The following is a 24,260-nucleotide window of genomic DNA, read 5'->3' on the forward strand; positions in this document are numbered from 1 at the left end:
TTAACCAAGATCAACTATAAGTTTTTTTTATAATAAAAATCCACCCTAGATATAACAACTTAGTAAAGGAAAACGGCATTTATGTGGTCTAACTTCTGTAGTTCTAATTCAAAATTGTAGTTCACGATTTGACCTTCTCCGTAGACAATTGATCAATTTACACCAGACACGACTAACAACTAGAGGGGACATTAAAAATACAACTAAGATTACATTATTAACAACTAATGTATAGTTTCAAGTTTCAACAACACTATGATTCTCCCGTGCTATGATGGAATGAGAACATATAGTATACGCAGGGAAATACGCGGGACAAGCACTTATCTACTCACAATCACAAAGCGTTTTCCTTCCCTAGTTTTGATCAAAGACATTCACATTTGCCCTCGCTTATTGCTCCATGGAAATTATTAAGCGAACAGAAACATGTAAATTTTTGTGTAGGGCGCGAGTGAGAGATAGGAAGAGAAAGAACTATGCAATTACAATTACAATTACAATTACAACAGCATTTACAATGAATTGGCACCTACAATTACAATTGCACCCCAATAAGTGCTGCAGATATAAAGGAAAATGCACAAAATTGGAACTACAAGGGTCAAATCATTTGCACCCTCACAAGTTATTCCGTTTCATTTTTGTCGTTAATTTACAACTATTTCAAGTATTGTAGTAAGTTTGGGTTTTCTATATCTTCTCAGAAGCAAAGAAGAGCATACCACACTAACAGACGAGAGAGCCATGCATGCACCAGCAACCCACGGTGGCAACTTGATCCCCAATAAAGGAAATAAAACCCCGGCAGCAACTGGTATAGCAACAACATTGTAAGCCATTGCGAATACATAATTCAATCGAATACGGAAAAAGGTCTTCCTGGAAAGATCAATGGCTGTGATCACATCTTCCAAGTTATCTCTCATCAGCACATAGTTAGCGGCTTCTATTGCAACATCTGTCCCAGCCCCAATTGCCATACCAACATCTGCAGCAGCTAAAGCAGGAGAGTCATTGATGCCATCACCCACCATTGCAACTACACTTCCATCCTTTTGGAATGAACGAACAACATCAGCCTTTCCTGCAGGCATAACCTCTGCCCTAACATCTTGAATGCCAACCTGTCACACAGCATGTTCGTTAGCCATGTTTTGACAATAACAACCATTTCAACTAAAAAAATTTATGTTACAACTTTCATTAAGTGACAGATACTCCATCATGATTTACAATAGAGGGCTGAAGAAAAAAATATTTATAGTAACAAATTTAACACTATTGTATATATATTTAATTTATAAACAAACCTCCTTGGCTACAGCTCGAGCTGTTCTCCAGTTATCTCCTGTAACCATAACAGGTATGACTCCCATTTTCCAGAGGCCCTCTATAACAACAGCAGCTTCTCTCTTTAGTGGGTCTGCAATCCCTATGACTCCAGTTAATACATCATCATATGCTACCAGTATCCCTGTCTTTGCACTTTCTTCGAGCTCTACAATAAAATTTTCCACTTCTGTAGAAATATTTATGCCATTTTCCTCCAGCAGCTTCCGGTTGCCAACCTGTCCAGGACATACTGCTTCAAATAAGCAACTCTCTGAAAAATAGTATTTAAACATGAAAAGAGACATCACAATAGCCAAAAGACATTACCAAAATAGGCTTCCCATCTATAAAGCACTGGACCCCTCTTCCTGGAAGAGCAGAGAAGTCTGAGACATCATAAAGCCACCCTGACTTGAACTCCTTGGCATCATTCTTCCTACCACTGGTAGGAGAAGACTCATCAAAGAAATGAAAATGGCGTGCATATTGCAATATCGCTTTGGCCAGTGGGTGTTCACTGCTAGCCTGAATTGAAAAAGAAGAAAAAGAATTGAAACAAATACAGTTGATTCCTCTAACAGATGTCACGAAAAATGGAAGGGTGAAATTTTCTGACAAACAAATAGGAAAAGATCTAATCTTTGCCAATATTCTTCCTAACCCAATGTAGAAAAATAGTTCGCTCTTACAAGTCGTCTCCAATTGGATCTAGGTTTGAATCACGTATTTGTGACAATGCCATATACAGAGTATAAGAATCAAAGAAAGTAACCATCATCAAGAAATTGAAAATCACCTCAGCAGAAGCCACCAATGTTAGAAAATCTCCTCGGTCCATTCCTGTGAACACCTTAGCAGCAGTAACAGTGGCTTTCCCCTGAGTTAGAGTGCCTGTTTTGTCAAAAATGACGTACTTAACCATCTGAGCCCTTTCCAGGGAGTCTCCTCCTTTAATTAACACACCATTGTTGGCCCCAACCCCTGTTGCCACCATGACAGCAGTTGGTGTTGCCAAACCAAGTGCACATGGACATGCAATCACCACGACAGATATTGAAAACATAAGTGCAAAAACAAAGTGATTTCCATTTTCCGGAAGCCATTCATCTGGGTATGCTCCAAGAGCTCCAGCTATATACCTATAATTTAGACAGAAGTAGCGATAAGTATTCCAATTACAAACTAGAAACCAGCTTTTGTCAATACCAAAACTACTCAAGCTAATCTTACCAACACAATAGGGTCAATAATGCCAAAGCCACAACAGTAGGAACAAATATGCTTGCTACCTGCAAGCCAAAAGAACGGTACCTGAGTTCATATCTAATATTTAGTCATTTGAACCAATCAAGAACAACATTAAGTCAACAACAGAGTGACTACTACAAAAGAATTCTGCACAAGAACAGGAAACAGCTGCTGAAATTATTTATGAATAAGGCCTAAAACCAAAATAAATGGATTCATTAACTATCCAATTTTGTGAATAATTTCATAGAAGGGGCTTCAATGATCAAAGGTGAGGCATCACAATATTGCCCCAACTCTACAAGTTTATCGGGTTTGATAGGAACACAAAGTCCTGACTCCTTGCTAATTGCTATTCAAGGTATCCTTACAACTACAATCAGTTGACAATCACTAAAGAAACAAGAAATTATGTGGTTGTCATTCGCCAGGCCATCAAGAGACATGAAACATTCACTTAACTGCATAATTGAATCATGTCCTAATACATAAAAATGCTCGCACAGTTACACTATCAAATTAACGCCTGCAGAACATAAAAGTTGCCAAAGAGCATGACCAGAATACTTACATAATCAGCAAACTTTTGAATGGGAGCTTTGGACATCTGGGCAGTCTCCACTAAACTAATTATCTGACTTAAAACTGTATCAGATCCTACTTTGGTAGCTTGAATGTGAAGGACACCATGCAAATTGATAGTACCTCCAATAACAGATGCATTGACATCCTTTGAAACGGGTATGGATTCACCGGTTACCATACTCTCATTTATATAACTTGAACCCCAAGTAACAATGCCATCAGAAGGAATCTTGGTACCAGGAAGAACTTTTAATGTGTCACCAGGTTGAATGAGCAAGGAATCTATTTCCCTTTCTTCAATAGTTCTACCACCTGGAACAAAATTATTGGCAAGCTCTAATTTGATGTTACAATGAAATATAAAACACCCCTGATTGACAAGTTTTGAGCCTAAGTATAAAATAAACAAAACAGAAGCAGTTTCACTTTCATTTTTCTGTGAAGAAAACAAAGCACAAGTTAAAGTAACATGCACCTTTATCTTTGACAATCAATAAAGCTGTTGCAGGAGTAAGTTCCACTAGCTTCTTAATGGCATCAGAGGTCTTTCCCTTGGCAAGGCACTCCAAATACTTGCCCAACAATACAAATGTTATAAGCATAGCACTTGTTTCAAAGTATATTGGAGACCAAAATCCAGTAAAGGCACCATACAGAAGAGCACAAACAGAATAAATATAGGATGCTGTAGTTCCCAAAGCAACCAGGACATCCATGTTTGTTGAACCATTTCTAAGTGCTCTGCCAGCTGCTATATAGAAGCGTTTCCCAATCACAAATTGAATGACACTCACCAACGCCCACTTCAGCCAATCACCCATGAAAAAAGGCCCACATTTCCAAAGTAATAAAGAGTACATCAACGGTATATGAGGACAGATCACCCCCATGAAGAATAGAGGAATCTGCACATCAAGCAAAAATCATTACAAAATAATGAAAACATTTAACCAAGAGCCAAAACAAAAACAACGGCTCTTAACAGACTCTCAAAAGTTAAACATGATTCCTTTCAGCAACAATATCAGGTCTCATTTTGCTTCATTTACAAGCTCCTACGAAGAGAAAAAAAAAATGATATGATGACTAAACCCCACTTACTTTAGAAGAAATTCCTGTACAAATTAATACAACCCCTACAAATCATGAATTTATGGACTTTTAATATTCGATTCCAAATACTCATAAAGATCGTCTATGAAACCAAACCATGATCACGCAAACATTAGTACTAAAAAAGAAACAGCGAGATACTCACACTGAGAAACAAACTGGAAATAAAAAGGCGAAACATAGTCGAAGTTTCTGAACCATCTTTAGAAGCCATTCTAGCGTAAGGATTTCTAACATGCAATTCAAACTTGCCATTACTTCCCAAGTGGATCCCATCAACCAACGACCTCGAACTAATAACTTGAGGGTCAAACACCACATCAAGTTCGTTCAACATCGAGTCAAACCGAAACTGCCTCACCCCTTTCATCCCACTCAGCATCCCTTCCAAAACCTGAGCATCACCCAAAGAGTACACGCCACCAACCCCTAACACAACCTGGTCCTGCCCATTACTCTGCACAAACGAACCCTCAAAACCAGCATCCTCAATCGCAGCCACAATATCATCTTTGCTAATCACGCTTGGATCATACTCAACTTCACCCAACGAAGTAGCCAAAGCCACCACCGCTCTTTTCACTCCCTTAAGCCCCCTCAGAATCCCCTCCACGGAATTCACACACGCCGCACACGTCATCCCTCCGATCGTGAACTGCCCCACCACGGCGGCGGCGCCGCCCGCCGCACCGGACTCCGGCAAGATCTCGGCCTCAAAACCTGCGTCCTCGATCGCATTCTTAATGTCCTCGTCCTACGGTTAATTAACGCATTCCAAAACCAAATCAGCACCAATTACTAAACATATTAAAGGAATCGCGAAACGCGAAAACGGAGACTAACCTTGACGAGGCTCGGCTTGAAAGCGACGTCGGCTTTGTTCTGGAGAAGAGCGACGGAGGCGTCGGTGACTCCGTTAACGGACTTGAGAGCGGCCTCGACGGAGTTAGAGCAAGCGGCGCAGGTCATCCCGGTGATTCTGACCTGAATCCGCTTCGTGTCATTCTCGGCGACGTCGTTTTTGTCGTAGGAGTCGAGGAGGCGAACGTCTTCGAGTTCGTCGGAATATTCGCCGGCGCCGGCGGAAGTTAGTTGGAGGTCTCCGGTGCTCGGCGCCATCATGAAGAAAAAGAATGCGTCGAGGAAAATGTGAACCAAAAGAAATATATAAAGGAGGGAAAAAGGGTAAGGGAATGCGAGAGAAATGGGAAAAAAAAAAGACCAACAGAAATTAAAACAAAAAGTTTAAGACTTAAGTGCGAGATGGCGAGACGAAAAATGAAAATATATTTTTTTAGCGTTTTTGGTAGAGAAAGCAATTTTTTAACTAAGTGGGGGGTGAGGTGGGGCAGGTACATGGAGTTGGAGGGAGATTTTGATTGGGTTTTCCCGTTTTGCCCTTGTACTTGTGTTATTCTGGTTTTGTACTGCGTTTCCAGTTTCCACGTCTACTACCGCGTTTGGTTGGCCAACAAACAACGCACGCATTGCTTGTGTTTGTGTCAAAAGTCGCGTGTTGCGGTTGCGGATGTGCATGTTGGAGTTGAAGACTGTGGCTGGCGCGTGAGCGGGTCAAACAACGTCAAAAGGTGTGTTTGGATTGGAAACTTTTGGTAACGACGTTTGATGTGGAATGGGTGATGCCATAAAATGTTACATAATTGGATTGGGTGCTTTATTTAAATAGGGAAATGGAAATAGATACGGAATATTTCACGTTGGAAAATATTTAAAGCAAGATGAGTTCAATAAATGAGAGTGTAAGCGATGCAACACAACAGGATGGCAGCATGAGACTATGAATGGTACGTGACCCACTTGCTTTTTTCTTCATAGGGATAGTATTTTATAGATTATATATATGGGATCCAATTTTGGATTTGTTTATATCGCGACTAACGTGTTCGTTAATTATAAACCTCAACTTGGGGGATAGGTTTTTACACTCTAAATAAAGAATGAAGAAAACGAGGAGTTTGTGTGGTTGATTTTCTTTTGTATAATAAGATTTGAGCTTGTTTTAATTATTTAAAGCATGTTCCGGTCTACGCAGTGATAGCTCATCGGACAATTTTTGTTGTTGTATGAGACGCATTAAATTGACTTTGATTGAGGTCTAAGGCATGACCTGACTGCTCACGGTAATTCTTCTTTTCATGGTAGGTTGGATCTGCACAAAGGTATTTCAATCATTAAGCTGGTATAAATTTTTAACAAAGTAATAAATGTATAATAAATATATACATGACTTTTTTATTAGTTATACATGATATTGTTTATATTAAATTTAAGGTTAAAAACTTATTTTGATTATTTATAATAATTATTTATTTTAATTTAGTCCTATTTTTATTTTTAATCTTAATTTGATCCTTAGTAAATTAATTGGTTGCAATGTCAGACTTCCGTTCAAATTATTTAGATGGAGTTAACTGTTGGTCACGTGAATGTCACATAGAAGCTACGTAGATGTCACGTGAAAGTTATGTAAATGTTACGTGGATGTCAAATTTTGTCATACATCTAGAACCAAAACGGTATGTTTTAAAACTGGAACAGCCCGTTCTGGTTGCCCTCATGGTGTGTAAATTTCGCATCTGGAACGACCCGTTCCAGATGAATTATTTAACACCAACGCGTGCATCAGAACGAGTCGTTCTGAAACTAGAATGGGTCGTTCTAGCTTCCAAAACAGACCTTTCTGGATTTAGAACGGACCGTTCCAGAACGCCAACCAACATGTGCACAGTGTAGTTCAAAAATCGAAAGCAAACTATTTACACATACACAAATTTTTATCTAAAAAATAATATATTTTAAAAAGTAAAAATTAGATTCTAATATATATATATATATATATATATATATATATTTAAATTATTGTATGTATAAAATATAAATTTTGAGGAGTTATTCATTTATCTTGTATTTGTCAAACTTTTGTACTTTCTATTTATTGTTTTATGTTGATAAAAAAAATTAAAATTGTAAAAATTTATATCACATATTAAAAACATCTTTATATGATAAATAAATTAAACTTAATTTTTATAAAATTTAACATATTTATTTATATGTTTTTATTAGTGTTAAGTTATTATTAAGTAGGTTTTTAAGATTGTTATGTAACCAAACTTTTTAAAAAATGTCTATGACAGATAAATATATAATATTTATAACATGTATTTTTAACAAAAATTAGGTTTAAATCTGTTAAATTATAATATAACATAATCTGACCTAATTTATTTTCATCCTTAATCATAATTGTAGATATAAAAACTTGTAAAAAATAATATATATTTATACTCTTAAAAATTATATATAAAATTTTTAATATTATAAATATATGAATAAGTATTATCCTCACGATATAAAATTTCTGGGTATAATCATCAACCGCATGTGTGACATTCTGGAACCAGAACGGCCCGTTCTGGTTTCACTCATGGTGTGTTAATTTTGCATTCGGAACGGCCCATTCTAGATGCAAAATTAACATACCAAGAATGAAACTAGAATGGACCATTTTAGTTTCAGAACGGGTCATTTTGGTTCCAGATGAATGACAAAAATTTGACATCACGTGGCATTTACGTAGCTTCCACGTGGCATCCACGTAGCTAACAGTTAACTTCGTCTAAATAATTTGAACGAAAGTCTGACATTGCAACCAATTAATTTATTAGAGACCAAATTAAAACAAAAAATAAAAATAAGACTAAATTAAAACAAACAATTATTATAAGGGAGTGTTGAGATTTCCGTTGAAGTACTTTTGTTATAATTGAAATTTAGTTTAATTCTATCAACGGTCTCAAACACGGCAAGTATACCGGCCGTTCAAGTAGTAAAAATATCGTATCCACAGGGATTAGAAGGTAAAATAAGCATTTATTGACTATTCGTGACTAAAAAATAATTCCAATTTCATAATTTGTCATGTGAATTCAAGGTTAAGACTATTGGAATGAAAGCTGTAAATAAATATTGGTTTGTGAGTGGAAAAGGTAGAAATGATTTTATGGTTTTGTGAGATTGTGGGGTCAGATTTCACCAAACGTCAAACTAATGAATCCTTAATCTCTTGTTAAATTCATTGCTTAGTCAACCCAATAGTTTACTCAAACCTAATCCCTTAGAGCAAGAGCCTAGATGTGGATATTGAATATCAATCCCTTGAGTACCCAATATCTACATCCGCATTACGGGCTAGGGTTTAAGACTACTAATGGGCTAAGCTCCATTCCTAGATATATTTCCCACTAGGCATTTGTTTCAGAGCTAGTTTCAAGGGTTATTTTCCAATACCCAATGGAACCTATATCATGCAATGAGATTAAATCCAAAGCAAGCATTAAGAATAGAAACATAAACAACAATGAATGAAACAACATGTATATATATCATAAAAACCGTAAGGATTACAATAGAATTCGTTGGTTACATCTAACCCCACAAAAATGGGTGAAACCACTCAACAAAGAGGGTAAATACAAAATAGAGATGAAGGGAGAAATGAAGAACCGAAGGAAAGACCCACACACGAACGGCTCCAAGCTCCGGGAATCCCTTCCACAGCTCCCAAAACGCGCCCAATGTGTGAATGGAGAGAAAGATCCCCGAAAATGGCTTCAAATACGAGCCTGGGAGATCAGATTAGGGTTCCGCGCCCGGCGCACAATTCTTCGCGCCCGGCGCAAGTTCTTCCAGAGCAGTCAAGCACTCTCTGTCTCAACACAAGCCCGGCGCAATTCCTTTTGCGCCCGGCTTAATTCTTTTTTGCGCCCGGCTTAATTCCTTTTGCGCCCGGCTTAATATAACTGGCAGATATGAAATACTCTGTTTTTGTCACGCCCAGCGCAGGTTATATTGAGCCCGGCGCAGAACCTCTTCTCTGCTCCTTAGCTTCTTAGGTTTCCAATCCTAAGAGTCTTCAACTTTCCACTCTTCCTCAATACCTGCACAAAAAATGAGGTGGATTAAGGTATTGTTAGATGAATTTGGTTTAGTTATATCTGCACACAAAATGAACCAAAAAGAGAACAATTATATTGCAATGGTTCAAAGGATGAGTGGAATTTGTTCAATAAGCCTCATCCAAAAAGAGGTAAAATTGAGACTTAACAACTCCCCCAAACTTAGAACCTTGCTTGTCCTCAAGCAAAAGGTAATTAATCTAGCAGATAACAAACAATGCAAGTGAGTCAATTTCTACATCCTAGTTCACTTGTATCTTCTTTTCGCAAGCATGAACCTCAGATGAATTTCCAATCACAATTATTGCAATAGAACATGACAAGGTGCAAACAAAGGTTTCAAAAGAGATCAAAGAGCTGAGAAGAGTAATGACTATCTGTGTATGCATCCTCACTAGGAAAATGTTTCTCTCTATGCACACTAGTGTATCAGGGTGAGTGTTTCTCTCTAGTCTACTACTCACGCCACATAATTCAACTTTGCTCTTCGTTTCCAAATGAAACCAGTGGTAAAACAAATGCAGACACTTATCACAAGGTCTTTATTAGGGCAATCTGGGTCAAGCAGGGTCAAGCGGTAGCAGTTTTATGGTTTTTCAAGGATTGAAGGTGCTATAGCTTAAGAGAGCAAATAAGATTTTACATTGATGCCCCTCTCCATACCCCAATACAACATTTTGGCACATGCCCTTTACCGGATCCAAGCCATTAGCCTTATTGTTTTTGTTTTGCTTTTTGTTTTTTGTTTTTTGTTTTTTTGTTTTTTTTTGTTTTTTTGTAATGGCTGACCACATACTTTCTTCTTCCCAAATTTCCTCATTCTTCAACTCTCCCAAACTTATTTGATGTCATCATTTTGCTCTCTTAACCAAGGCAAAGGTTATGGTTAATTTTCCATGGTTTGGGACAAGTGGAAGGTGTGGTGTTTAGGCTTAGGAAGGTATGGGTCAAGTGGAAAGTGGATATGGCTTTTTGGCTTAGATGATTAACAAAATATGGAAATGTAAATGCCTTGATCATATAAGTGCACAACATAAGCAAACCACCAGGGAAACTCAAGCAAAGTCTATCATGCAACCTAAGCGTAGTTCACTCATAGGTATTTAGGCTCAAACCTCACCCGGCTATGCATCCACAAACTATCAAACTCAGCTCAGTTCTATGATCAACATTGAAACCCGTATGCAACTAGTCATGAACTAAAGATCTAATGTGACTTGAAAATGTCTAAGGTACACACACCATAAACATCAAGCAAACTATAATCCAGAATCGACCACAAGCAAAACAAGTATCAACAAGATTAAAAACCATGCTAAGGCAGACTATTCACAAAAAGAACCAACAGAGTAATCATCAAAAAGACTATATATAAAAACAGTTAAATACTGAAAATAAAAGACAGAAAAGTAAATTGCAATAACAAAGGTAAACTAAGGTAGGCTCCGTCTGCTTCCATCTATGGGGTCTGGTCATCATCATCTCCAAGAGCTGCTCCACCATCATCAACTCCATCAACCTCAGCAGCTCCACTCCCCCAAACTTAGGAGCCTGGTCCCCAGGCCAACCAGTATACGCCTGAAAGTCCTGGTAACCAGAAGTGATTGCAGAGTGTACTCATGAAAGAACATGGTGAGCACAAAAATTATACACAGTGATGACCAAGCAAATATAGCAAAAATGGAGAATATCCTTAGACCAAAATTAAGCACAACATGCATGCACACGGAAATGAACTATAACAATGCAACATAAAGCACACAAACATACAACATACAACAGAACATAAAGAAACATGATTGAAAACAGATAAATATGGGCTGTCAGGAATGTGGTGCGCCGGGCTTAACACAGATGCGCCGGGCTTAATATCAGTAAAAATCAACGAGGTGTCAAAATCTGATATCGCGCCGGGCGTGCGTTAAACGCGCCCGGCGTGGTGGGTTCCAGAGACCACAATTCGAGTCTTGTGCTGGGCGCGAGGTGAAGCGCGCCGGGCGCATAACCCTGATATGGTCAGTTTTGCCTAAATTTACTTTGAGATAAGGCCTGATTTCCACCTAGATACAGAGTTACCTCTTCCTCACACTCCCAACAAGATGTACCCTATATTTACCCACTCAAGCATGATTCTAACAATCAACATCTAACACAAAACAATACATACCACAAACCATCATATAACACAAACAACGTGTACACAAAACAATCATGCATAACAAACATTAACACTAAAATCTACAACAGAATGAAAGGACAAACACATAAACAAAGTCAGATCTCTGGGTTGCCTCCCAGGAAGCGCTTGTTTACTGTCCCGAGCCTGACGGTGACCAACTTGAAGTGCTCTGATTCTCCTTCTCCTCTTGTTGCTCTTGTTCCTCCTTGCTTTGTGCTCAATCTGAGGATTGCTCAGCAACTGCTCAGAGGAATTGGTCAATCTAGTTCACAGTTCCTTGCATACAAGAGAAAGCAGAGGACTAGAGCGCACAGGTTAGCTTCAACAATTCATTACCAACACACAAATAAAAATAACAATAAAAACAAAGAATAAGTCACAAATAGCTACAAATACTAAATCGCCATTCTAATCCCCGGCAACGGCGCCAAAAACTTGTTGAGATTTCCGTTGAAGTACTTTTGTTATAATTGAAATTTAGTTTAATTCTATCAACGGTCTCAAACACGGCAAGTATACCGGCCGTTCAAGTAGTAAAAATATCGTATCCACAGGGATTAGAAGGTAAAATAAGCATTTATTGACTATTCGTGACTAAAAAATAATTCCAATTTCATAATTTGTCATGTGAATTCAAGGTTAAGACTATTGGAATGAAAGCTGTAAATAAATATTGGTTTGTGAGTGGAAAAGGTAGAAATGATTTTATGGTTTTGTGAGATTGTGGGGTCAGATTTCACCAAACGTCAAACTAATGAATCCTTAATCTCTTGTTAAATTCATTGCTTAGTCAACCCAATAGTTTACTCAAACCTAATCCCTTAGAGCAAGAGCCTAGATGTGGATATTGAATATCAATCCCTTGAGTACCCAATATCTACATCCGCATTACGGGCTAGGGTTTAAGACTACTAATGGGCTAAGCTCCATTCCTAGATACATTTCCCACTAGGCATTTGTTTCAGAGCTAGTTTCAAGGGTTATTTTCCAATACCCAATGGAACCTATATCATGCAATGAGATTAAATCCAAAGCAAGCATTAAGAATAGAAACATAAACAACAATGAATGAAACAACATGTATATATATCATAAAAACCGTAAGGATTACAATAGAATTCGTTGGTTACATCTAACCCCACAAAAATGGGTGAAACCACTCAACAAAGAGGGTAAATACAAAATAGAGATGAAGGGAGAAATGAAGAACCGAAGGAAAGACCCACACACGAACGGCTCCAAGCTCCGGGAATCCCTTCCACAGCTCCCAAAACGCGCCCAATGTGTGAATGGAGAGAAAGATCCCCGAAAATGGCTTCAAATACGAGCCTGGGAGATCAGATTAGGGTTCCGCGCCCGGCGCACAATTCTTCGCGCCCGGCGCAAGTTCTTCCAGAGCAGTCAAGCACTCTCTGTCTCAACACAAGCCCGGCGCAATTCCTTTTGCGCCCGGCTTAATTCTTTTTTGCGCCCTGCTTAATTCCTTTTGCGCCCGGCTTAATATAACTGGCAGATATGAAATACTCTGTTTTTGTCACGCCCAGCGCAGGTTATATTGAGCCCGGCGCAGAACCTCTTCTCTGCTCCTTAGCTTCTTAGGTTTCCAATCCTAAGAGTCTTCAACTTTCCACTCTTCCTCAATACCTGCACAAAAAATGAGGTGGATTAAGGTATTGTTAGATGAATTTGGTTTAGTTATATCTGCACACAAAATGAACCAAAAAGAGAACAATTATATTACAATGGTTCAAAAGATGAGTGGAATTTGTTCAATAAGCCTCATCCAAAAAGAGGTAAAATTGAGACTTAACAGGGAGTAAAATAAGTTTTTATCCTAACTGAATATATGATTTTAACTTTATTTTACTATATTTAATGGAGTTATATATGTGTGATACTTAATTCAATCTAATCATCCAAACATATTGATGAGTAAAGATGGTCAGACACACGACATAATTATTATTCAATTTAGATATTATCAAAAATTAATAATTATTTCCTTTCTATTACGGTTTACATTATTTTAACTATTCTATTAACTTTTCAATTAATCATTTATCTTATTCCGTTGATTATTCAACTTTGTGATAAGATATATCTATCTAAAGATATAGAAGTGTTCATTGAATCGAATCAACTCAAATAATTTGATAATCTGAATTGAATTAATTAAATTAGTTCAATTTTTTCTTTTAGATCATAAGCCCTAAATCTTAAACCAAATAAATATGATGTTAATTTATTTGGTTATTAGATTTATTCATTTAAAATTCAAATAAACTTGAATTAAACTAATTAATTTATATGTTATTATTATTTTTATTTAGTTAAGCATTATCATGTGTTGGGTGTAACATTGTGAATTTTGTGAGTTTTATTGATTTTATTAATTTAAATTTTGTTGTGATTAGTTAATTAGTTGTTGTTAAACTCTGAGGATTTAGGAATCCTAATGAATTATGTTGTTTTGGGACTTGCTCTAAGTAGAGGTCAAGTTGATCAGTAAGGAATGATATATAAGGTCTTTCTTAAAAAGTGAACCTCATAAGTTCATAGAGCGTGGATGTTGGTCGAGGGTTGAATGGTGTCGGGCGTAGATGTCCTTGGAACTCTTTGACTTGGTAACATTAGACCTTACTTAAGTGGCACCAGGCGTGATCAAGACAAAGACTCTTTACCCGAATGACATCACACGCTAGTGTAGTGACACCTGATATGACTTAGATAGAAGCTCTCTTTTTGTATGTTTGGTCGCAGTAGGCATGATTGTCATAGGGCTCTCTGTCTCATTCACGTCAGGTGTGTATATTTATGCCTGTCATATGGGTGAGTCAAAGGTTCTCTACTTGAATGGTATTAAGTGCGAGGAAAATGGTGCTGAGTGTGGGTAGCCTACTAAAAATGTTGATTTCTTAACTAAGTGTTGAACATGTATGTGATAGTTGAATCCCTCACATGTTGTATATTGATGATTAAACTGTTGAAAGTTGAAAATTGATGTGTATTTTGTGTAGTGTTGAGGTGGTTGTGTTGAGAATGCTTAAGACATTATGTTGAATTGTGTTAATTTACTTAAGACTAGAAGAAATGTTGTTTTAAAAGTTGAATATCCCATTGCAAGGATATGGTGTTGTAGTGTTCTACGAGGTCAATAGTTGAAAACCCTTCTTAAGAAGTAGACTCTTAAAGTGGATTTTGAGTCTCCTATAAGACCTTAGTTGATACTGTATGAGGATAAGGTCGAATCATACTGTTTATAAGTGACCACAATATAGGGGTTAGATAGAGATATACTATTTATAAAGTAATCAAATGTTGATCCGTATGGAGGTCAAGTTGAGCCATATATGTACAAAGCAACTAAATAGAGTAAGGTATAAAGTCGAAAAAGATAATTCATAACCAAGTACTATAAGAGGCATAGTATTTGAAGGGTAACGATTGGCTAATCCCATTGAAGGCTTAGTTATGCATGCTAAGGTTATGGTAGGCTCACACCAAAGTTGTCCTATCCTAACAGAAATACTAGACTTTTTTTTAGTTTAAGTGGAAAAATTCACGAAACCATGTTGTGTTGTAAATTTTTATCCAAATTAGTTGTTGATCTAGCTAGTAAAAAAGATTGCATTGTTAGTTGATTCGGTGGAGTCAAGCCACTTAGACTTCTCACATGTATTATAAGAGATCTCTTAATTGAATGCATGACGATGCATGTCGTTGCTATGTATGTGGTTGATATGTTGAGTTGTTTGGTGCATATGCTATGTTGTTATGTGAATATGTTGTAGTGTTTGTTGTGTTGTTCATATGCCATGTTGAAATGGTGATGATAGTATGATTATGTTGTGCGTTGAGAACATATTATGTTGTGTAGTTAGGTTGCAAGTGGATAAATGTTGATGCATGTTATTGTTTAAGTTATTTGTATAGCTAGTTAATACTTATGTACCACGTTATTTGTTTTGAAACCTTAACTTACTCCTTGCATGTTTACTTATGGTTAGATTGCAATGATTACTTATGATATAGGAGTATGACAAAATTTAGTTGGAGGAAGAGTACATTTTGGTAGCCATGTTGAAAGATGGCAGCGTGGGTTTGTGCTACCCTTATATAGCATTTATTTTATAATTGTTTCTTAACCAACAATTTAGGTTTATATTTTTAATACTAAATTACTCTGTGTATATACATATGTCCTTGTGTAGTTTACTATATTATTTCAGTTGTTTGCAAAAGTATTACACATACATATTTTCAATATTGAATTATTGTATAGGTATATATAAAGTCACTGTATCAAACCTTGCAAACTCATTTACCCAACTATGAAAATATAATTTTCTCATAACATTTTTTTCACTAGAAGATATAATTCACTACATATGCTACCCTTGCATTTCCAAGGTTCGACATAGTGACTCCATGTAGAATTGCATAATTTGATTTCTTAAACTTTAAATAATGTTGAAAATTTACCGTTTAGGAACTTTTCCATAATAAGAGAGTTTTTATGAGTTTTTTTAACGTTCTATCTAATTTAATTTTTATTTATTATAATTATTTATAAATTAAATTTTAATATTTTTAAAATAAATTATTAATAAATAAAAATAATATTATGCTACAAGATAAATTATTTATCATAAATTTAAAATATATTTTATATATTCAAACATATAATATTTATTTATACACATAATTTATTTTAAATTTTAATTATAAATAATAAGCATATTTAATCTATGCATTAAATTTTAAAATATTAGTTGTGTTATTAAAATTGATTACTGATTTTTTTGAATCATAATTTTAGCTTAAAACCCAAATGAATGCCTTGCATTTGATTTGCATCGTTATGATTATCAAATTGCAATTTCTATCTCAGGATAAATCGCCCTGAATATAGTGATTTGTGGTAGCTGATGAAGAGTGAAGATCTTAATTTTTCCTAAGATTCACAGTATATAAATCAGATTTATTGGCTTTGATAAGAAAAAAAGAGGGGAATTTAATTTGAGCAAAATTTTCATAAGATTTAGATAACATTAATTTAATTTTCTAAAAAATGAGACATCAATTGGATGATTAAATATAATTTTTGGTTCTATCAAATACTAATTTAATGTTTCAATTCTTAAAAATTAACTTTATATAATTTATTTAGTAATAATTTAACATTAATTTAATGTAATAATAGAAATTTGTATTAGTTTAGTTCGAAAATCTCTCAATTAATTTCCGTATTTTATATATATTATCAAGTGTGTAAATCTGTTAATAAGAAATTGTTCTAATTTAATTTAGTTAAAGATATCAGTCTAAATTAATTATCAGAAATATCATTACACTGAAATTTAGAAGAATCTTCTTTTATTATTGTAATAATCTCTTAATAAATAACACGTAATGTGCTACTTATATATTGTTTTTTAAAAGAAAATATTTACTTTATTTAATATGCAATGTGGAGAACTCTTATTATGATTACAACTATTTTAACTTTTTTTAGTCATTTTATGTGAATGGTCCTCGTCTCATTTTTGTTAGTGCATGATTACGTTATTGTTGTTAAAAGTAAAACAATCAAGAATTGATTAACAAAGTTCCAAATTTTGGTCCCGCGGGAAAGTTGTGCAAGAAAAATGAATAGCAAAAGCAGAAGCATTTTGTTTACGTAGGTGACAAATATTGTTGGAACGATGACATTTTTCTCCACTAGCCCTTATCATAACAATGGTAGTATGAAGATACACGCTCCACTAACCTAAATGAAAACTACTATTACATTAAAAAGGAAAGATAAATTAAAGGGGAACTTTGGAATACCTTATCTTCCACCCAAAACAGTGTGCTATGTGGCACATTATAAGACGTGGTATCCACGAAGACAGCTTTTTCTTACGCTCTCATTTGCATGCCATAACCTAATTTCATTTTTTTAGCATTGAATGTACAAACACCACTCCAATACGAGAGAAATGCATCATCAAGTGGATAATTCAACAATCATCACACATTTGCGTCCACGCACCAACGGTATTCTTGATTTAGAAACTCTACCTCCTACTATTACAATCCAGATAGGCGATTCGTAAGTTAGTTTTTGATATGTTCATTGGATAACTCCAATTGCTACTTCTCATTCTAACTCAACCTGTTGGGCCTCTTCAGATGGTGTTTGCACTAAATTTGGTTCACATAACATTTAAATGATAAATTTAAATAATAGTCAAGATATCACTCATAAGGATCATTAAATATCAGAGATCATTAAGGTTAAAATCATGAAATTTAGATATAAAATTTTCGATGTTACAATAAACCTAAAGGACACTATATAAAGACAGAGAAAAAATATTAGAGGAGTAGAACATACTTTTGGAATGTTTTGACTTTAAACAATTACTAAGTTATCTTTAACATGTTTTTCATATTGAAACATTTTGACGCTTACTGTAAGATATAATAAAAAAATTTCAAGCCACACAAATCAAGACTTGTTGCTTACTTTATGAGTTATATGTCAATTTCATATCTACATGCTATTATACTTGGTCTCAAATAAGATTATGTGGTATATACCTTCTTTATTAAATTGTTTAACTCATTTTTATCTTATTTATATTTCTGCAAATGAGTTAAACATACTATTACAAGATGCCATTACAGAATAATTGTTTATATATGTTAAAATCTAAAGTAATGTAATTTCTTGAGTTGTATAGTAGCACTATCTTAAAAGACTTATTTACAAACTCTTACATAAATTCCTCATGATACAAGAAAAATATCTTACTACTTAATCACAAGATGGAGAACTAACAAGTCACTAAAGACCAATTCGTTTGCTGTATGTTTTAGTTTTCTATTCCCATTAGTACATTTATGGTGCTTAAAGATTCACTTTTTACATATTAAATAGTTGTTTAGTCTATGTAATATGATTACTTTTATTTAAATCTTCTTAATTCTTTGGTTATTTTTATTTTATTTATTAAAAATATTCTGTTCCCTCTTATTTTTATGGTATATATATATAATATTCTATAAAAAAATATTTATTTTATTTTAGTTTCTCTCACACTGTTTGATGAGTTATCCGCAAGATTTGATGGACAAAAACTTAATAACAAGAATTATAATTAAGCAAAATATGTCTATATTAATAATAAAAAGGAATATCAAGGTATCCACAATTTATTTTTGATTATACCTTTTAGTTAATTAAAAGAAAAAAAATTGTTTTTTCGAAGGTACAAAATCTCTTCTTTTCCAAATACTAGTACGTATAATAAGGATGGAAGTAAAAATAAAATGACAAAAATTAAAATATTCTTATATTACACGAATTAAAAAGCTATTTAAGTCTTGAGAAAATGACAAAAAAAACCAATAAAACTAAATTAAAATGCATATTTAAATTAAGTTAAACCACGTATTTACATTTAAAAGATGTATTTTTTTTATTAAAATATAAAAATTACTTAATTTAACTTTAATTGAACAATTAAGAGACTAACTAGTTAATTGGTTAATGTGTGGTGTGGTGTGGTCCCATCTATTGACAAACTAATAAGTAATTTGACTCTGATTTGCATTTTGAAATTTCTCATCAACGAAAATGTCGCAACTTTGATAGATGACACAAGACCAACTAAATATCGTGCCGTACTGTCAAACACACTGCTTTATCATTTTTTCTTCGTCCCTGTTTATGGCATTCGTTGAAACTTGGAAGCATATTAATTGTATGTTTGGATAAATAAAATAGAATATAACATTGTAGTATTTTATTTAATTTGTTTGAGAGAAATAGAAAGAAAAAAAACTCAACTTTTTAGAGTTTTTTTCTTTTTTCATTTCACTTTACCTTCAATTTAATTTTTAACATTTTTGTTGCTTGGGTAATTGGTACCAAACTGAACATAAAATATTTGTTGGTTCTTGATATAATAATTATTTAAACGATTATTCTTAAGAAAACAACTATCTATAGAAATATGAGAAAGTTGAGTATGAAAATGTGGAACCGTGGAATAAATGCAATGAACACGGCCAATTTGTGGTGACTTTTCTGTTCTCCGCATCAAATTGTACGATGTGCTACATAAATAGAAGTGGGAAGGAATAGGTGAGGCAAAGTTAGATTTTAAATATATAAATTAGATTTATTGTATAAAATTAAAATCAAAGTTTAATTTATTATTTATCATAATTTTTTTATAAGTTTAGTATGATATTTTTAAAAATTTAATCTGATTTATTAGTCTATTTAAAAATATATTTTATATTAATGACATTAATTAGGTTAATAAATTAATTTTTAAATCTATTTATAAATATGTTGTTATGAGTTACTTTTGACAAAAAAAAATTACTCAATATTATTAAAATTTAGATTTTAAAAGAAATATATACAATGTCACAAAGAAATATACTCAACAAATCTATTATGTCTTATGGTGGGGCCTAAGTAGGTCAAGTCACCATTGACACGTGATGTTTTAACTATTATGTGATTAAGTAGAAAGAGTTGTGTCTTAACTAATAACACATATAGTTTTTGGCCTAGTAGTAAGTGTTTAACCTTATAGTGGATAATTCTCTCCTAAATCTAACACTAAGGGACTAGTTGAATAATTGTAATGGAATAAAAAAATATTTTACAATTCAAGTTTGTATTGCAACACTATGAGTTTTAAATGTTTTAATTTTAACTATGTGATTTATATTGTTGATTGTTGTTAATAGTATTGTCTTAAAACTCTAAAATTAAGGGACTTTGAGGGTTAAGTTGGTCTCTAAGGTAATCGAGTCAAAGATAAGTTAGGTCAATTTCAAGAAAAGTATATAAAGGTTTTCTTAAGACATAAGCTCGTAATTTAATGTTTTAAAAAACACTAGAGAAAAGTTAGACAGAAGCTCTCTCAATACTAAGAATCTTCTATTTCTCCTTTTTTTTTTTTTAAAAAAAAATCTTCCCCTTCTTCTTCCATGTAGTTGAATCAATTGGTTGACTTGAAGATTAAAGCTTGTGAAGCTGAGATCCTACTTTAAAATCATATGAAACTTCTCTTCTTCCTTTTCTTGGCTTGGATCAATAAGAGGTAAGGGAAGTTAATGATTTTGTTGATTGTTGTGTTGTAGTTGATGGTGTGTTGTCTGAATCCATCTATGCATATCTATTTTGATTGAATTAAAATGAGTAGAGAATTGTAGATGAGTTTTGGGTCTTGGAGGTGATCGAAGAGGATTTGATGTTTTGTGCATTCGTGATGGTTGCATGTGTTTTATTAAGCTGGTTTTAAGTTGTATGGGACATATATATGTCAAAAGTTGCATTGCATGTGGAAATTTGGTTGATTTTCAAGTGGATTGACTTGAAATCAAGTTTTGCATAGGTATATAATTGATACCACATTAAGCGTGCCTTTTGGACGTTAAGCGTGGTTTCAACCAAAGATCTTGTCTCACCCACACTAGGCGCAATATTAGTGACATCTAGCATGAAGAGAGAGCATCGACTCAAGTTGAAATCATGTTGAGCGCCATTGAAGTGGTGTTAGGCATGAGTTATGTGGAGAACCTTGCATGTTGGGTCTGAGTATGGGTTTTTGTCACGTTAGACGTGAGAGAACGAGAGACTCTTTGCCTCAATCACATTAGACATAGGTAGTTTGGTGTCAAGTGTTGGCGAGATAGGGTTCCATTTGCCTCAATGGGGTCGAGCATCCTTTAAGGGGTACTAGGTGTGAGTTGCGTAATGAAAATTTATGGTTTTAAATTGTTGTACAATTGAATGATGATGAATAAGTTGTATGGATGGTGATGCATGATGATGAATTTGTATGTTGTAAGTTGATATTTTATATGATGGTATTTAAGTTATTAAGTTGTAAGATGTTAAAATGATGAAGTTGTATAGTTGTATGATGTTATAATCGTTTCATGTTGTTAAAATTGTTAGGCATGTGGTGAAGATATGTCTTTGATAAGATGCATAAAAACTAGAGGAGTGTAAAAGATGTTTTAGAAATTAGAATATCTCATTGTGTGGATATACATTGCGGTGTTCTAAGAGCCCAATTAAAACTCTTCAATAAGTAAGTTGACTTCTGAATGGGTAGTTGTTTTAAGTTGTCTCCTTTAGATTTTATATGGTATCTATATGTGGACAGGGTCAAGGCATACATGTATAAAACGATCAACCGAGTAAAGTACAAAGTTCGGGAAATTAGTTCCTAATCAAGTATTGGAGGGACGTAATACTTGGGGGGTAATCAGTGGGTTAATATCATAAATGGCTTAATGTTGCATACTAATACCATGGTATGCTCATACCCAAACTATGTTATCATAACAATAGTACTAAACTTGCTAGTTTAAGTAACAAAACTTGCGAAATTGAATTAAGTTGTTAAACAAGATTTTTGTGAGACCTGGAGTTGTTTATACATGACCCGACTGCGATAGGTCAAACGTGGTTCGATAGGGTCTAACCACATAAATTGTTTGCCTCTGTTGTAGGAGATTTCCTTAATTGATATGTGTGATGATGCATTAATTGTATATCGTTATACGATGATCATGTTGTTGAAATGAAGTTTTTTTATGTTGTAAGTTGCATGAGTAGTATTAGTAACAAGTTGAAGTTGTATGTTGACCTTGATGTTGTGCTTGCATGTTATTTTTATTTCACAAGCTTATACTATGTTATCCTTGTTGTTAGAACTACAATGGTCATACTTGATAAGAAAGTAGGACAAAATTAGTGGGACTGTTTGGATTAGTTAGTGGCTACTCATGCTTGAAGATGACTTCTTTTTGTAATGTTTTATTGGTGATGACTAGGTCATTGTATAGTTGTTTGACCAACAAAAAAATTATTTATATACTTTTGTATATTTTGCATGTAACAACCCTTTATGGTCCTTAACATTAAGGACAAACAACTAGCAACAGAAAAACAATTAATAACTAAGAATTGTATATATATAGATATGTGAATGAACAATTAATAACTAAGAATTGTATATATATAGATACTTGAATGTGTACTCTATATCATGGTGAGTAAAACCTTTGGAAAAAAAAAATCTTTTTCATTTTAATGGTTAGTTTGGAATGATGGAAAGAAAGAGAAGGGAAAAAAGATTTTGAAATTTAAATGAAAGGAAAAGGAAAAAAGAAAAAAAAATTATCTCTATAAAATTAACTTTTCTTTCTTCTTTCTCCCTATTTTCTCGCCAATCAAATAAATGAAAATACATCTTTATTCCTATTTTTGTTCCTTTCTTTCCTTTCCAACTAAATATAAGGTAACTGAAAACTTTTTATAAATTTAATAACAAATATTTTTTCAATAAGCTTATTAAATTTTATTAGTCTCACTTATAGGGTCAAATCTAGTATCATGCTCAGAAATATCACGTTGTGTTTCCATTTACTACTTTTCATAATAAAAAAATTTAAGAAATAATATTAGTACAACAAATTTTTAATAAATGATGAAATAAAAACGATAAAAACAAATAATATCATATAAAATATTGTACGTGTATAGAAAAAATAATAGATATTTCTTTTTTTTTTTTAAAAGGTACAACGTCTGCATCCATACCCTAAAATAGTGGATATCGCTTTAAAAATAATTATGCTTAAAGGTTTCTACAAGTTAGTTGAAAGCACAAGTAGTTAGTTAACCGAATCCATGGGAAGGCCAACAACTCATTTGGAAACAATGTGGATTGTTTTACTTTTTAAAAGTTAACATTATTATGTTCTTGTGAAAAAGTAGGTGTTATTTCTGTAAAATCGTTATAAAAGTGATTATGATTTATGAATAAAAAGGAAGAATGTTTCAATAAGGAATTATATTCTTATTATTTCGCCGTTGCGTGTTGTTAAAAAAAAAAAAAAAAAACTTTAGTATAATACCACGTGAAAAGTCTCAGCAAAAATAGTGATTTTTATGTTATAAACTTTTTTTTCTTAAAACAGTAACATAAAATAAATAGGGCTTAACATTAAAGCACCTATTTTATACCTTTATTTAACCATAATTCATCACAAGTAATAAAATTATTAGGGCATCTCTAATGGAAGCAACTCATTTGAATTGCTTCGTGCATTGAAAAATGAAAAAAGTGGTCCCAAGTGTGCCATGTTAATATTAAGCAACTCAAACACAAATTTACTCCAATGGTAAGAAACTTTAAGAAATTCAACTTTTAGAATTTTTTTCTATTCATTTATGAACCAATTTTAAATTTTTATTAAAAAGGGTAATTGTACTACAATGAAAGAAAATAAATTACGAGAAAAAAATACACAATAGGTAAATATTAAAAATAAAATAAAATAATAATAAATACATAGACATTATACGAAATTAATTTTCATCATTATTATTTCCGAAACGTTCCCAAATATGTTCAATAAAATTTGCTTGAAATCTGACAAGGAACGGTTGCTTGAGGAAGCAACTCTCTCTCTTCTTCAAGCAACTCATGTTACCACGTCAGAGTCCTCCAATAATAAGAAACCGGGACTTGAATTGTTTTATGGGACAAGCAACTCCCATTGGAGTTGCTGTTAACTTTTACAATAATTGTTGTCAAATTTTTTTTTATTTTGCATTCTGTACACTCACACGCGTATCATCAACAATGTCACATGCAAGTAAGAAAATTATATTCCTCTCACCCCCCACATATCATTTTTCTATATCGATAACGATTGAAAAGGAAAAATTTCACACAACACAAAAAAAAAAAAAGTTTACTATTTCGAAATCGACCTCAGAAACCATTTCA

At 33.7% G+C, this 24,260-nt stretch overlaps 1 protein-coding gene across 1 annotated transcript; it reads right to left on the reverse strand.

The window, feature by feature from the left end:
• Positions 1 to 462: 462 nt before the first annotated feature.
• LOC109812800 (copper-transporting ATPase RAN1) lies at positions 463 to 5,555 on the reverse strand. The gene is made up of 9 exons (XM_020376855.3): positions 5,125 to 5,555; positions 4,427 to 5,035; positions 3,644 to 4,073; positions 3,155 to 3,480; positions 2,566 to 2,624; positions 2,132 to 2,474; positions 1,663 to 1,860; positions 1,314 to 1,571; positions 463 to 1,127 (listed from the first exon to the last, which is right to left on the reverse strand). The coding sequence occupies exons 1-9, from the start codon at positions 5,401 to 5,403 to the stop codon at positions 651 to 653; spliced, it is 2,979 nt and encodes a 992-aa protein (XP_020232444.1). The 5' UTR covers positions 5,404 to 5,555; the 3' UTR covers positions 463 to 650.
• Between the last annotated feature and the right edge of the window lie 18,705 nt (positions 5,556 to 24,260).

The sequence above is a fragment of the Cajanus cajan genome, chromosome 2 (genome assembly GCF_000230855.2).
Source record: "Cajanus cajan strain Asha chromosome 2, NIPB_CcT2T_4, whole genome shotgun sequence".
Lineage (NCBI taxonomy): Eukaryota > Viridiplantae > Streptophyta > Magnoliopsida > Fabales > Fabaceae > Cajanus > Cajanus cajan.